The following is a 15,680-nucleotide window of genomic DNA, read 5'->3' as shown; positions in this document are numbered from 1 at the left end:
TCACATTATATAAATTCCTTTCTGTTGATGATGGCAAAATTTAAGAAAGACTTTTCAGATGGATGCCCATATTCTTTGTTTCCATGTAAAATACATATCTCGGATTTTCTGTGAGCCTTCTATCTGCTAAGAAATCTACAATCTATATTCAGTATTCATATGAGTGATTTTTTTGTACACATAATTTTTCTGTTTTTCGAATGTATGGTACAGATTTTGGCATAAATGATTAGCAACAAAATACTTCCTTCCACTTCCTTTCCCTTTGATTATGGTCAAAACTGGTGGTTGTCACTTATCTAGAATACTACAAATACATTAATTCACTGAAAAATACTTGTTATTGGTTACCTTATCATAGAGAAATTTATATCATGCTTTCAAAATTTCTTTTTGATTTGATGCTTAGACAACATCGATGAACATTTTCAAAACAATTAGAAAGCTGAGTAAGAGTCTCAATAATCTTTCATCAGGTGTACCTAATGGAGAGGGAAAAGGCTGGTTTGGAGTTACGAGTAGGTACATGTGAGGCCCAAGCGGCAGCGTACTGTGCCACAATTGACCACCTGAAGTCTGAACTTGCACAAGTACGTCCTGGGGGTAACCAGGTGAGTCATAGCCTATGTATAGCTAGTTATCATTTTCTTTTATCTCTCTTAACTCATGTCTTATATTTGAGACAGGCATGATAGATTTCTACCCAAGTTTTTCTTAATTTTGAAATTCACAAAATATGGAGGAAAAGCCTTTGCAGTAATTAATAGTTTGTACTTTAGAGTTCTGTAAGTTACACTCATTTAAGAAAACATGGGTTTTTCTGTGATGTAGGCTCTAAATGATGATATAGTATCTTTTATTTTTTTCAGCTTTTTGGGTGAGTGGTTAAGATTAGGTGCGGAATGAATAAATTAAACCTTTAGCTTCCCATATATGGGTTAGGATGAGAATGCTTCTTTGAAAGGTCAGGAAAGCATGTATAGGAATTTTTAGAAAGGTCAGGAAAGCATGTATAGGAATTTTTAGAAAGGTCATCTGGAAAATTATGAAAGGTCAGGGAAGCATGTATAGGACATTTTAGAGACGTCATCTGGAAAACATATGTATCTGTGTGACTGATATCTTGAAGCAAATGCTAGAATAGTTTTCTCTCAGTAGTTACATTTTAAGGTTAAAATTGAAATGATTTATGCAGTTTCTAACCTTTGCAGAATTTATAATCCCTTGCAAAATGGGATTCTGTTTGTAAAGGGCTGTGATGTGGTCAAGTGATTGAGTATACCACTGTAAATGACACCTGCCATTCCTCCTTATCCTTGATAGTGAATATAGGTTTCATGAGTTGTAAATACATAGGGTTATGCTCATATGGGGTAATGTTTCTGCCCTCTTGAAAACTGAAATCTACAAGATTCAGAAATTCTTGTTTTGATTATTTTCAAGATTTTGGGTGCATTTGGGAACATGTGGAAGGAGAGGTAATTGTCTGTAAGGACAAAGATGGGTATGCCTGAAGGCACTATATTACTGACAGTGTTGTATGGCTGTGGTGGTAATGCAATCTGATTGACAGAGCTGGCCACGGTATCCTGAAATGTGTTAGAAGCGAAGGGAGCAAGGGGAAGAGGAGACCGAGAAGGAAATACAAGGATAGAATGACAGAGGCTTTGGGATATTGGTACCTGACCAGTTGTGATAGTGAAAAGTGTGTATGGGATAGAATGAGCTTGGTTTTGATGATATACATGAGAAGGAATGTGCTATTCATGGGCTGAGCCTAGGCATATGAGGTGGTCAAGATAAACCATGCAATAGTTTGTGGAATTTGGCTGTGGATGGTAGGCTCTGGTTTCAGTACATTGCACACGACAGCTAAAGTGTGGCTGTATGCAAATGAGTCTGATTTTTGTTTATCCTGATGCTACATTAAGATGACAGAAGCAGTTAGGCAATTTTTTGACAAGTTAATCAGGATTTTCAATGTATGAATTGCTCAAGGTGAAGTGATGGAGGACTGGCAGAATGCCTTTATAATTCCATTATATACAGGTAAGGGGGACAAAAGTGAATGTTCAAATTGCAAAGGTATAATCTCTTGAGTATACTAGATCTGCAGTGTGGGATAGTGGTGATTGAGAGCATAGCTTCATACAGAACATTAAACTGTTGAATAATTTTGCCTCAGAAGTGGTAGAGGATATGTGGATCAGTCATTGGTTATGAGGGATCTGTGTGAGAAATATTTAGAGAAACAAAAGGAATTGTAGTGGCAATTAGGGATCAGGAGAAAGTGTATGACAGGACTGACAGGGATGCTTTATAAAAAGTGTTTTGAATTTATGGTGTTGGAATTTAAGTTGCTTGAAACAGTGAGGAGTTTTTAGTAAGAGAGTAAGCCGTGTATGTAAGTAGGATGAGAGGATGTTGAGTGCCTCTAGGTGAAGATGGGTTTGTAGTGAGGGAGTACAATGGCACTATAGCTGTTTAATGTTTATAAATGGAAAGGGAAGTGATTTTAAGGATTTTGAAGAGATAGGTAGATAGATAGATAGGTAAGTAGAGAGAGAGAGAGAGAGAGAGAGAGAGAGAGAGAGAGAGAGAGAGAGAGAGAGAGAGGCAGGTCTGCAGTATGTTAGGGATGGGAAGGGGGCTGGGAGGTGTCAGTTAATATTTACTGATGATGAGTTGCTGATTTCAGATTCGGGTAATAAACTACAGAAGCTGTTTTCTGGTTTGGAAGGGTGTGAAAGCAAAAAGTTTAGAATAAATGTGAATAAAAGCAATCTTATTAGGTGTGGCAGTGGAGAGACAGGCAATTTGGATTGTGAGTTTGTATGGAAAAACTTTTAGTAAGTGCAGTGTTTAAAATCTTTAGGATTGGACATGTAAGTGATTGCAACCATGGTAGCTGAAATTTTCCATATGGTTGATGAGGGGGTGAAGGTCCTGGGTACACTTGAGAAATTTGTGTGAAAGCAAAAAGTTCAGAGTAAATGTAAATAAAAGCAAGCATATTTGGTGTGGCAGTGAAGAAAGAAAGGTAGTTTAGAGTGTAAATTTGAATGGAGCAGACGTCTAGTAATAGGAGTGCTTTTCATACCTAGTAATGGACATGGCAGTGATTCTAACCACTGGAGCCTTATGGTTGATGAGGGGGAGAAGAACCTGGGTGCAATGACAAGTGATTAGATAGAGAGGTCACTGTATGTAAGGGTGCTGATGGATATGTTTGATAGTGTAGTAGTCCCATCATTTCTGTGTGGGACTACAGAACTTTCCATGGTTTACCCCAGATGCTTCACATGCCCTAGTTCAATCATTGACAGCACGTCGACCCCGGTATACCACATCGTTTCAATTCACTCTATTCCTTGCACGCCTTTCACCCTCCTGCATGTTCAGGCCCCGATCACTCAAAATCTTTTTCACTCCATCTTTCCACCTCCAATTTGGTCTCCCACTTCTCCTCGTTCCCTCCACCTCTGACACATATATCCTCTTGGTCAATCTTTCCTCACTCATTCTCTCCATGTGACCAAACCATTTCAAAACACCCTCTTGTGCTCTCTCAACCACACTCTTTTTATTTCCACACATCTCTCTCACCCTTACATTACTTACTCGATCAAACCACCTCACATCACATATTGTCCTCAAACATCTCATTTCCAGCACATCCACCCTCCCGCGCACATCTCTATCCATAGCCCACGCCTCGCAGCCATACTACATTGTTGGAACCACTATTCCTTCAAACATACCCATTTTTGCTTTCCGAGATAATGTTCTCAACTTCCACACATTCTTCAATGCTCCCAGAACTTTTGCCCCCTCCCCCACCCTATGATTCACTTCCGCTTCCATGGTTCCATCCACTGCCAGATCCACTCCCAGATATCTAAAACACTTTACTTCCTCCAGTTTTTCTCCATTCAAACTTACCTCCCAGTTGACTTGATCCTCAACCCTACTGTACCTAATAACCTTGCTCTTATTCACATTTACTCTCAACTTTCTTCTTTCACACACTTTACCAAACTCAGTCACCAGCTTCTGCAGTTTCTCACATGAATCAGCCACCAGCGCTGTATCATCAGCAAACAACAAGTGACTCACTTCCCAAGCTCTCTCATCCACAACAGACTGCATACTTGCCCCTCTCTCCAAAACTCTTGCATTCACCTCCCTAACATCCCCATCCATAAACAAATTAAACGACCATGGAGACATCACACACCCCTGCCGCAAACCAAAATTCACTGAGAACCAGTCACTTTCCTCTCTTCCTACATGTACACATGCTTTACATCCTCGATAAAAACTTTTCACTGCTTCTAACAACTCGCCTCCTACACCATATATTCTTGATACCTTCCACAGAGCATCACTATCGACTCTATCATATGCCTTCTCCAGATCCATAAATGCTACATAGAAATCCATTTGCTTTTCTAAGTATTTCTCATGCATTCTTCAAAGCAAACACCTGATCCACACTTCCTCTACCACTTCTGAAACCACACTGCTTTTCCCCAGTCTGATGCTCTGTACATGCCTTCGCCCTCTCAATCAATCCCCTCCCATATAATTTCCCAGGAATACTCAACAAACTTATACCTCTGTAATTTGAGCACTCACCTTTGTCCCCTTTGCCTTTGTACAGTGGCCCTATGCAAGCATTCCTCCAATCCTCAGGCACCTCACCATGAGTCATACATACATTAAATAACCTTACCAACCAGTCGACAATACAGTCGCCCCTTTTTTTAATAAATTCCACTGCAATACCATCCAAACCCGCTGCCTTGCCGGCTTTCATCTTCCGCAAAGCTTTTATTACCTCTTCCCTGTTTACCAGATCATTTTCCCTAACCCTCTCACTTGCATGCCACCTCAACCAAAACACCCTATATCTGCCACTCTATCATCAAACACATTCAACAAACCTTCAAAATACTCACTCCATCTCCTTATCACATCACCACTACTTGTTACCACCTCCCCATTAGCCCCCTTCATTGAAGTTCCCATTGATTCCCTTGTCTAACGCACTTTATTTACCTCCTTGCAAAACATCTTTTTATTCTCCCTAAAATCTAATGATACTCTCTCGCCCCAACTCTCATTTGCCCTCTTTTTCACCTCTTGCACCTTTCTCTTGACCTCCTGCCACTTTCTTTCATACATCTCCCACTCATGTGCATTATTTCCCTGCAAAAATTGTCCAAATGCCTCTCTCTTCTCTTTCACTAATAATCTTACTTTTTGATCCCACCACTCACTACCCTTTATAATCTGCCCACCCCCCACGCTTCTCATGCCACAAGCATCTTTTGCGCAAGCCATCACTGCTTCCCTAAATACATCCCATTCCTCCCCCACTCCCCTTACCTTCTTTGTTCTCACCTTTTTCCATTCTGTACTCAGTCTCTCATGGTACTTCCTCACACAAGTCTCCTCCCCAAGCTCACTTACTCTCCCCACTCTCTTCACCCCAACATTCTCTCTTCTGAAAACTCCTACAAATCTTCAACTTCGCCTCCACAAGATAATGATCAGATATCCCTCCAGTTACACCTCTCAACACATTAACATCCAAAAGTCTCTCTTTCACGTGCCTATCAATTAACACATAATCCAATAATGCTCTCTGGCCATCTCTCCTACTTACATACATATACTTATGTATATCTCTCTTTTTAAACCAGGTATTCCCAATCACCAATCCTTTTTCATCACATAAATCTACAAGCTCTTCACCATTTCCATTTACAACACTGAACACCCCATGTACACCAATTATTCCCTCAACTGCCACATTACTCACCTTTGCATTCAAATCACCCATCACTATAACCCGGTCTCGTGCATCAAAACTACTAACACACTCACTTAGCTGCTCCCAAAACACTTGCTTCTCTTGATCTTTCTTCTCCTGCCCAGGTGAATATGCACCAGTAATCACCCATCTCTCTCCATCCACTTTCAGTTTTACCCATATCAATCTAGAGTTTACTTTCTTACACTCTATCACATACTCCCACCACTCCTGTTTCAGTAGTGCTACTCCTTCCCTTGCTCTTGTCCTCTCACTAACCCCTGACTTTGCTCCCAAGATATTTCCAAACCACTCATCCCCTTTACCCTTGAGCTTCGTTTCACTCAGAGTCAAAACATCCAGGATCCTTTCCTCAAACATACTACCTATCTCTCCTTTTTTCTCACCTTGGCTACATCCATACACATTTAGACATCCCAATCTGAACCTTCGAGGAGGATGAGCACTCCCCGTGTGACTCCTGATAAAAGTGAGTGCTCAAATTACAGAGGTATAAGTTTGTTGAGTATTCCTGGGAAATCATATGGGAGGTTATTGATTGAGAGGGTGAAGGCATGTACAGAGCATCAGATTGGGGAAGAGCAGTGTGGTTTCAGAAGTGGTAGAGGATGTGTGGATCAGGTGTTTGCTTTGAAAAATGTATGTGAGAAATACTTAGAAAAGCAAATGGATTTGTATGTAGGATTTATGGATCTATCAAAGGCATATGATAGAGCTGATAGAGATGCTTTGTGAAAGGTATTAAGAACATATGGTGTGGGAGGCAAGTTGTTAGAAGCAGTGAAAAGTTTTTATTTAGGATATAAGGCATGTGTATGTGTAGGAAGAGAGGAAAGTGATTGTTTCTCAGTGAATGTTGGTTTGCGGCAGGGATGTGTGATGTCTCCATGGTCGTTTAATTTGTTTATGGATGGGGTTGTTAGGGAGGTGAATGCAAAATTTTTGTTAAGGGGGGCAAGTATGCAGACTGTTGTGGATGAGAGAGCTTGGGAAGTGAGTCAGTTGCTGTTTGCTGATGATACAGTGCTGGTGGCTGATTCATGGGTAAAGTGTGTGAAAGAAGAAAGCTGAGAGTAAATGTGAATAAGAGCAAGGATATTAGGTACAGTAGGGATGAGGGACAAGTCAATTGGGAGGTAAGTTTGAACGGAGAAAAACTGCAGGAAGAGAAGTGTTTTAGATATCTGGGAGTGGCTTTGGCATCGGATGGAACCATGGAAGCAGAAGTGAATCATAGGGTGGGGGAGGGGGTGAAAGTTCTGGGAGCATTGAAGAATATATGGAAGTCGAGAACATTATCTCGGAAAGCAAAAATGGGTACGTTTGAAGGAATAGTGGTTCCAACAATGTTATATGGTTGTGAGGCGTCTGCTATGGATAGAGTTGTGCAGAGGAGGGTGGATGTGCTAGAAATGAGATGTTTGAGGACAATATGTGGTGTCAGGTGGTTTGGTCGAGTAAGTAATAATAGGGTAAGAGAGATGTGTGGTAATAAAAAGAGTGTGGCTGAGACAGCAGAAGAGGGTGTTTTGAAATGGTGTGGTCACATGGAGAGAATGAGTGAGGAAAGATTGACAAAGAGGATATATGTGTCAGAGGTCAAGGAAACGAGGAGAAGTGGGAGACCAAATTGGAGGTGGAAAGATGGAGTGAAAAAGATTTTGAGTGACCGTGGCCTGAACATACAGGAGGGTGAAAGGCGTGCAAGGAGTAGAGTGAATTGGAACGATGTGGTATACCGGGGCCAACGTGCTGTCAATGGATTGAACCAGGGTATGTGAAGCGTCTGGGGTAAACTATAGAAAGTTCTGTGGGGCCTGGATGTTTAAAGGGAGCTGTGGTTTCAGTGCATTATTACATGACAGCTAGAGCCTGAGTGTGAACGACTGTGGACTTTGTTGTCTTTTCCTAGCGTTACCTCGTGCACATTTGGGGGTAGGGGGTTGTTATTTTATGTGTGGTGGGGTGGCAGTGGGAATGAATAAAGGCAGACAGTATGAATTATGTACATGTGTATATATGTATATGTCTGTGTGTGTATATATATGTATATATTGAAATGTATAGGTATGCATATCTGCATGTGTGTATGTGGGTGGATTGGGCGATTCTTTCGTCTGTTTCCTTGCGCTACCTCGCTAACATGGGAGACAGTGACAAAGCAATATGAATAAATAAATAAATATGTATATTATCCCTGGGGATAGGGGAGAAAGAATACTTCCCACGTATTCCCTGCGTGTCGTAGAAGGCGAGGTAGCGCAAGGAAACAGACAAAAGAAATGGCCCAACCCACCCCTATACACGTGTATACATACGTCCACACACGCAAATATACATACCTACACAGCTTTCCATGGTTTACCCCAGACACTTCACATGCCCTGATTCAATCCACTGACAGCACGTCAACCCCGGTATACCACATTGATCCAATGCACTCTATTCCTTGCCCTCCTTTCACCCTCCTGCATGTTCAGGCCCCTATCACACAAAATCTTTTTCACTCCATCTTTCCACCTCCAATTTGGTCTCCCACTTCTCCTCGTTCCCTCCACCTCCGACACATATATCCTCTTGGTCAATCTTTCCTCACTCATTCTCTCCATGTGCCCAAACCATTTCAAAACACCCTCTTCTGCTCTCTCAACCACGCTCTTTTTATTTCCACACATCTCTCTTACCCTTACGTTACTTACTCGATCAAACCACCTCACACCACATATTGTCCTCAAACATCTCATTTCCAGCACATCCACCCTCCTGCGCACAACTCTATCCATAGCCCACACCTCGCAACCATACAACATTGTTGGAACCAGTATTCCGTCAAACATACCCATTTTTGCTTTCCGAGATAATGTTCTCGACTTCCACACATTCTTCAAGGCTCCCAGAATTTTCGCCCCCTCCCCCACCCTATGATTCACTTCCGCTTCCATGGTTCCATCCGCTACCAGATCCACTCCCAGATATCTAAAACACTTTACTTCCTCCAGCTTTTCTCCATTCAAACTTACCTCCCAATTGACTTGACCCTCAACCCTACTGTATCTAATAACCTTGCCCTTTATTCACATTTACTCTTAACTTTCTTCTTTTTTACCAAACTCAGTCACCAGCTTCTGCAGTTTCTTACATGAATCAGCCACCAGCTCTGTATCATCATCGAATAACAACTGACTCACTTCCCAAGCTCTCTCATCCACAACAGACTGCATACTTGCCCCTCTTTCCAAAACTCTTGCATTCACCTCCCTAACAACCCCATCCATAAACAAATTAAACAACCATGGAGACATCACACACCCCTGCCGCAAACCTACATTCACTGAGAACCAATCACTTTCCTCTCTTCCTACACGTACACATGCCTTACATCCTCGATAAAAACTTTTCACTGCTTCTAACAACTTGCCTCCCACACCATATATTCTTAAAACCTTCCACAGAGCATCTCTGTCAACTCTATCATATGCCTTCTCCAGATCCATAAATGCTACATACAAATCCATTTGTTTTTCTAATTATTTCTCGCATACATTCTTCAAAGCAAACACCTGATCCACACATCCTCTACCACTTCTGAAACCACACTGCTCTTCCCCAGTCTGATGCTCTGTACATGCCTTCACCCTCTCAATCAATCCCCTCCCATATAATTTCCCAGGAATACTCAACAAACTTTTTTATTATTATTATTATACTTTGTCGCTGTCTCCCGCGTTTGCGAGGTAGCGCAAGGAAACAGACGAAAGAAATGGCCCAACCCCCCCCATACACATGTATATACATACGTCCACACACGCAAATATACATACCTACACAGCTTTCCATGGTTTACCCCAGACGCTTCACATGCCCCGATTCAATCCACTGACAGCACGTCAACCCCGGTATATCACATCGCTCCAATTCACTCTATTCCTTGCCCTCCTTTCACCCTCCTGCATGTTCAGGCCCCGATCACACAAAATCTTTTTCACTCCATCTTTCCACCTCCAATTTGGTCTCCCTCTTCTCCTCGTTCCCTCCACCTCCGACACATATATCCTCTTGGTCAATCTTTCCTCACTCATTCTCTCCATGTGCCCAAACCATTTCAAAACACCCTCTTCTCCTCTCTCAACCACGCTCTTTTCATTTCCACACATCTCTCTTACCCTTACGTTACTTACTCGATCATACCAGAAGCTGGTGACTGAGTTTGGTAAAGTGTGTGAAAGAAGAAACTTAAGAGTAAATGTGAATAAGAGCAAGGTTATTAGGTACAGTGGGGTTGAGGGTCAAGTCAATTGGGAGGTGAGTTTGAATGGAGGAAAACTGGAGGAAGTGAAGTGTTTTAGATATCTGGGAGTGGATCTGGCAGCGGATGGAACCATGGAAGCGCAAGTGGATCATAGGGTGGGGGAGGGGGCGAAAATTCTGGGGGCCTTGAAGAATGTGTGGAAGTCGAGAACATTATCTCGGAAAGCAAAAATGGGTATGTTTGAAGGAATAGTGGTTCCAACAATGTTGTATGGTTGCGAGGCGTGGGCTATGGATAGAGTTGTGCGCAGGAGGATGGATGTGCTGGAAATGAGATGTTTGAGGACAATGTGTGGTGTGAGGTGGTTTGATCGAGTGAGTAACGTAAGGGAAAGAGAGATGTGTGGAAATAAAAAGAGCGTGGTTGAGAGAGCAGAAGAGGGTGTTTTGAAGTGGTGTGGGCACATGGAGAGAATGAGTGAGGAAAGATTGACCAAGAGGATATATGTGTCGGAGGTGGAGGGAACGAGGAGAAGAGGGAGACCAAATTGGAGGTGGAAAGATGGAGTGACAAAGATTTTGTGTGATTGGGGCCTGAACATGCAGGAGGGTGAAAGGAGGGCAAGGAATAGAGTGAATTGGAGCGATGTGATATACCGGGGTTGACGTGCTGTCAGTGGATTGAATCGGGGCATGTGAAGCGTCTGGGGTAAACCATGGAAAGCTGTGTAGGTATGTATATTTGCGTGTGTGGACGTATGTATATACATGTGTATGGGGGTGGGTTGGGCCATTTCTTTTGTCTGTTTCCTTGCGCTACCTCGCAAACGCGGGAGACAGCGACAAAGCAAAAAAAAAAAAAAAAAAAATTTATTTATTTTGCTTTGTCGCTGCCTGTTATACTTTGTCACTGTCTCCCGTGTTACTGAGGTAGTGCAAGGAAACAGACGAAAGAATGGCCCAATCACCCACATACACATGTATATACATACTCATCCACACATGCACATATACATACCTATACATTTCAACGTATACATATGTATATTTATATAGACATATTTTCATATTCATTATACTTTGTCGCTTTTTCCCGCGTTACCGAGGTAGCACAAGGAAACAGATGAATTGATGGCCCAACCCACCCACATGCTCATGTATATACATGCACATCCACACATGCACATATACATACTTATACATTTCCACGTATACATATGTATACTTACACAGACATATACCTGTATATACACGTGTACATAATTCATACTTGTTGCCTTTATTCATTCCTGTTGCCAACCTGCTACACATGAAATGACACTAACCCTCCACCCGCACATGCGCGAGGTAGTGCTAGGAAAAGACAGCAAAGGCTATATTTGTTCACACTCAGTCTCTAGCTGTCATGTATAATGCACTGAAACCACAGCTCCCTTTCCACATCCAGACCCCACAAAACTTTCCATGGTTTACCCCAGATGCTTCACATGCCCTGGTTCAATCCATTGACAGCATGGCGACCCAGTATACCACATCGTTCCAATTCACTCTATTCCCTGCACACCTTTGACCCTCCTGCGTGTTCAGGCCCCAATCACTAAAAATAAGTGGACAGGGGAGAAAAAATTCTTCCCATGTATTCCCTGCATGTCGTAAAAGGTGACTAAAAGGGGAGGGAGCGAGGGGCTGGAAATCCTCCCCTTCTTTTTTCTATATTTTCCAAAAGCAGGGATAGAGAATGGGGCCAAGTGAGGATATTCCCTCTAAGGCTCAATCCTGTGTTCTCAACGCTACCTCACTAACGCAGGCTATGGTAAATATGTATGAAAAAAATATCCCTAGGGGGAAAAGAAATCTTCCTCAGTATTCCCTCTATGTCATGCAAGGTGACTAAATGGGATGAAAGCAGAGTACTAGAAACTCCCCTTCTGTCTTTCATTTGCTAAAAAATGGAACAAAAGCAGAAGCCACACAGGGAGTCTCATCTTCCTCGAAGGCTTCGCTGAGTTGTGTAAATGTGTGTGGATGAAACATAGATGAGAAGGGAGGAGAGATAGGTATTATGTTTGATGAAAGAAACCTGGATATTCTGGCTCTGAGTGAAACAAAGCTCAAATGTAAAGGAGAAGAATGGTTTGGAAATGTCTTAGGAGTAAAGTGAGGTGAGAAAACAAGATCTAAGGAAGGAGCAGCACTACTTCAAAAACAGGAGCTGTGGGAGTGTGTGAAAAAGTGTAAGGAAGTAAATTCTAGACTGATGTAGGTAAAACTGAAAGTGGATGGTGAGAGGTAATTATTAGTGCATATGCACCTGGTCATTAGAAAATAGGTCATGAGAAACAAGTGTTTTACTAGCAGCTGAGTGAATGTGTCAGCAGTTTTGATATAAAAGACTGGTTGTTAGTGACAGGTGATTTGAATGTGAAGGTGAGTAATGTGGCAGTTGAGGGTATAATTTAGGAGCATAGGGTATTCAGTATTGTGAATGTAAATGGTGAACAGCTTGTGGAGCTGAAAAAGAATTGGTAATTGGGAATACTTGGTATAGAAAGGGGGACATACTCAAGTATAAATATGTGAGTAGGAGAGATGGTCAGCGTGCATTTTTGGATTACATATTAATTGATATGTGTTTAAGAGATACTTTTGGGTGTAAATGTCCTGAGAGGGGCAGCTGGTGGAATATCTGATCACTATCCTGAGGAGGTGAAGGCAGAGATTTGTAGAGGTTTTTCAGAAAATAGGAAACAATATTGGTGAAAAGGATGGTGAGAGTAAGAGAGCCTGGAAAAAGACATGCAAAGAAATACCAGGAGAGATTGAATGTGAAATTGCTCCAAGTGAAGGTTGGTCTGCAGCAGGGGTGTGTGATGTTACCATGGCTGTTTAACTTTTTATGGTTAGGGTGGTGAGGGAAGAAAATGCAAAAGTCCTGGAAAGAGGGGCAATTATGCAGTCTGTAAAGGATGAGAGGGCCTGGGAAATGAGTCAATTGTTGTTTGCTAATGATACAGCACTGGTGGCAGATTCGAGTTTGAAGTTGCAGAAGTTTGTGATTGAGTTTGCAAGGGTGTGTAAAGGAGGAAGTTGAGATTAAATATGAATAAAGCAAGGTTATTATGTTTAGTAGAGTTAAGGGACAGGCTAGATGGGATGTGTTTGAATGGAGAAAAATTGGAGGAAGTGAAGTATTTGAGTACCTGGGAGTGGACATGGCAGCAAACGGAATGATGAGTCATGGGGTTGGTGAGGGATGAAGTTCTGGGAGCAATGAAGAATGTTTGGAATGAGAGATTGCTATCTTGGAAGGTAGATATTAGTATGTTTGAAGGTACAGTAGTCCCAGCATCATCATATGGATGCAGAGCATGGGCTATAGATATGATTGTGCAGAAAAGGATGGGTGTGTTACAATTGAAATGTTTAAGAACAATGGTCAATTTATATATCCTACTTTTGCCTACTTTTGTGGATACAAGAGGCTCATATTGTTTTGAAAAAAAGGCCTAAAGTTGTAAGTAATGTGAGCAAGCATTCAAGAAAAGCAAGAGTTTGGATGTGAAAAGTGCAGGATACAACATGTGCAGATGATGATTGCATTAAGCATATCCAACCAAATTCTTCGGTGATGCTCTTATCATGAAGAATTATTGTTATTAATCAAAAATTAATCCAAAACATTAATCATGTTTGCACAAATATTACTTTGTGCTGTTACAGTACCAATGAAGTCCATATATAATGCATATAAGTGAGCAATGGTGTTTTTGATATGCATCTCCACTGGAGCCATTATAATTGCCCTGTTTAGCACTTGTTTTGGTTAGCGCTTTTGAACAGGAGTACATTTCTAGCACTAGCCAAGGTCTGTGTTCAATGCATCTGTGAAACTGCATACCTTGAGTCTGTGTATCTGAAAGTCTAGTTGTATTTGTGTTTAGGTTTGTGCAAAATGACTTCATAATTTGTGTGATTCTGTATGTTTGATGTACCTGATGTTTCCAAATCTATTTTGCAAGACACTTCACAGTTTTCAGATTAATGACATACAAATATGTTTATAAATCCCAGGATATTGAAGGAGATGGTGACAGTGGTGTAGACTCTTCATCTCCAGAGATCATGGAAGCCCTTAGGCGAGAGAGGCAACTGAAGGCTCGGGTACAAGACCTTGTTGCCACCCTAGAGAAGGTGACTAAGAACTCTGAGGCAAGACACATGCAGTCACAAGAATTCATTAATGACCTGAAAAAGGCTAATGGGTGAGATTATTCAATGTTTTCCATTGTTATTGTAAAGATCTATATATGCATATATTCATATTTATCATATAAATGAAATATTAAAGCCTTGCTGTAGAGACTTACATTCAGTAGATAGATGGACAAGAGGCACTTGCATTGCAATGTTTCAAGAGTAAAAAAGACTTTTTATTTGCCATGATATTTTTCTTTGCCGAATACATATATGTATATATGTTATGAATTTGACTATCTTATGATTCAGCACTCCTAAAATACAGCTCATGAAAAAATCAGTGTATCCTAATTTTCTTCTTTCATGTGTGTTTGCTGTTTCCTGCATGAGTGAGGAACAGGAACAGATGATTGAGCCTTGGAGGAGAAAAATGTTTGGCTCCTTCATTTAGTAAATAACCTCTTAATTATCATGCCCATTTATACAACTGAGTGCTCCATGTATTATTACTTTGTCAACCCAGTGGGGATACCTATAGTGTATGGAGTTTCAATCACGTATTGTTCTTGAGTTATTGTGCTAGCAAGGATGTGCACACAGACATACATACATTTAGGACATAGAGATGCGACAGAGTGAAAGAAGGCCTCAAATATGAGTATTATCTAGTAGGAAAAAGCTTCAGGGTTCTGTGTTTGAGAGGGACATGGGAGTTGACATCATCCCTATCCTGTCGCAAGAGTTAAGGAGGCAAAATATCTGCTGGTAAGAAGTACAATAGCTCTCAAGAATATGGACGAGGAAATATTTAGCAAGCTTTTCATATCCTACAAAAGACCAAAACTAGAATAAACTTCTCTGGTTTGGTTGCCATGCCTAAAGAAGCACCAAGAGCTAAGAGAGAAGGTCCAGAGGAGGGCAACAAAGATGGTACCTGAATTAAGAGAGCTGAATAATATGGAAGTGCTGGAAACCTTAACCTTGCCCACCAGTGAGGGCTAATATGATCGTAACCTTTAAGCTCTTAAACCAGATATATGATGTAAAATGTGACAGTTTTTGTAAAAATGTAGGGATAGGACATCCAAAGGACATACAGTATATAAAGATGTAAGGATAGAACATCCATAGGACATACAGAAGTTTAAAAGGTTTTACAAAAGAAGAGAATGTTCAAAAGATGGGGCCCCCATTAATGTAGAATCCCCTTCCATTAAAGTGCAAATAGGTGATTATGAAAAAATGGGCACAGTAAATCCCCTAACTAATGGACTTTAATGTATTGAAATTCACCTTGTAATGGACCCTTTGGGCCTTGATACACTAAATTTGAGATGTAATAAAGATTTTTGTAAACGTCCATTAAATTACAGATTTGGTGTGGTAGATTTAGGAC

At 41.2% G+C, this 15,680-nt stretch overlaps 1 protein-coding gene across 2 annotated transcripts in view; it reads left to right on the top strand.

Annotated features, from left to right (window-relative positions):
- The window catches only part of LOC139761990 (colorectal mutant cancer protein), a 245,792-nt gene that overhangs the window by 184,037 nt on the left and 46,075 nt on the right, over nt 1-15,680 (top strand). For both annotated transcript variants that reach the window (XM_071686767.1, XM_071686769.1), the window contains exons 12-13: nt 477-611; nt 14,159-14,349. In XM_071686767.1, coding sequence (XP_071542868.1) covers nt 477-611; nt 14,159-14,349 — 326 coding nt within the window. The remainder of the gene's footprint in view (nt 1-476; nt 612-14,158; nt 14,350-15,680) is intronic.

This window comes from Panulirus ornatus, chromosome 42 (genome assembly GCF_036320965.1).
Source record: "Panulirus ornatus isolate Po-2019 chromosome 42, ASM3632096v1, whole genome shotgun sequence".
In the NCBI taxonomy this organism is placed as follows: domain Eukaryota; kingdom Metazoa; phylum Arthropoda; class Malacostraca; order Decapoda; family Palinuridae; genus Panulirus; species Panulirus ornatus.
Note: the sequence above shows the minus strand (reverse complement) of the source record. Positions and strands in the feature narration are given on the sequence as shown.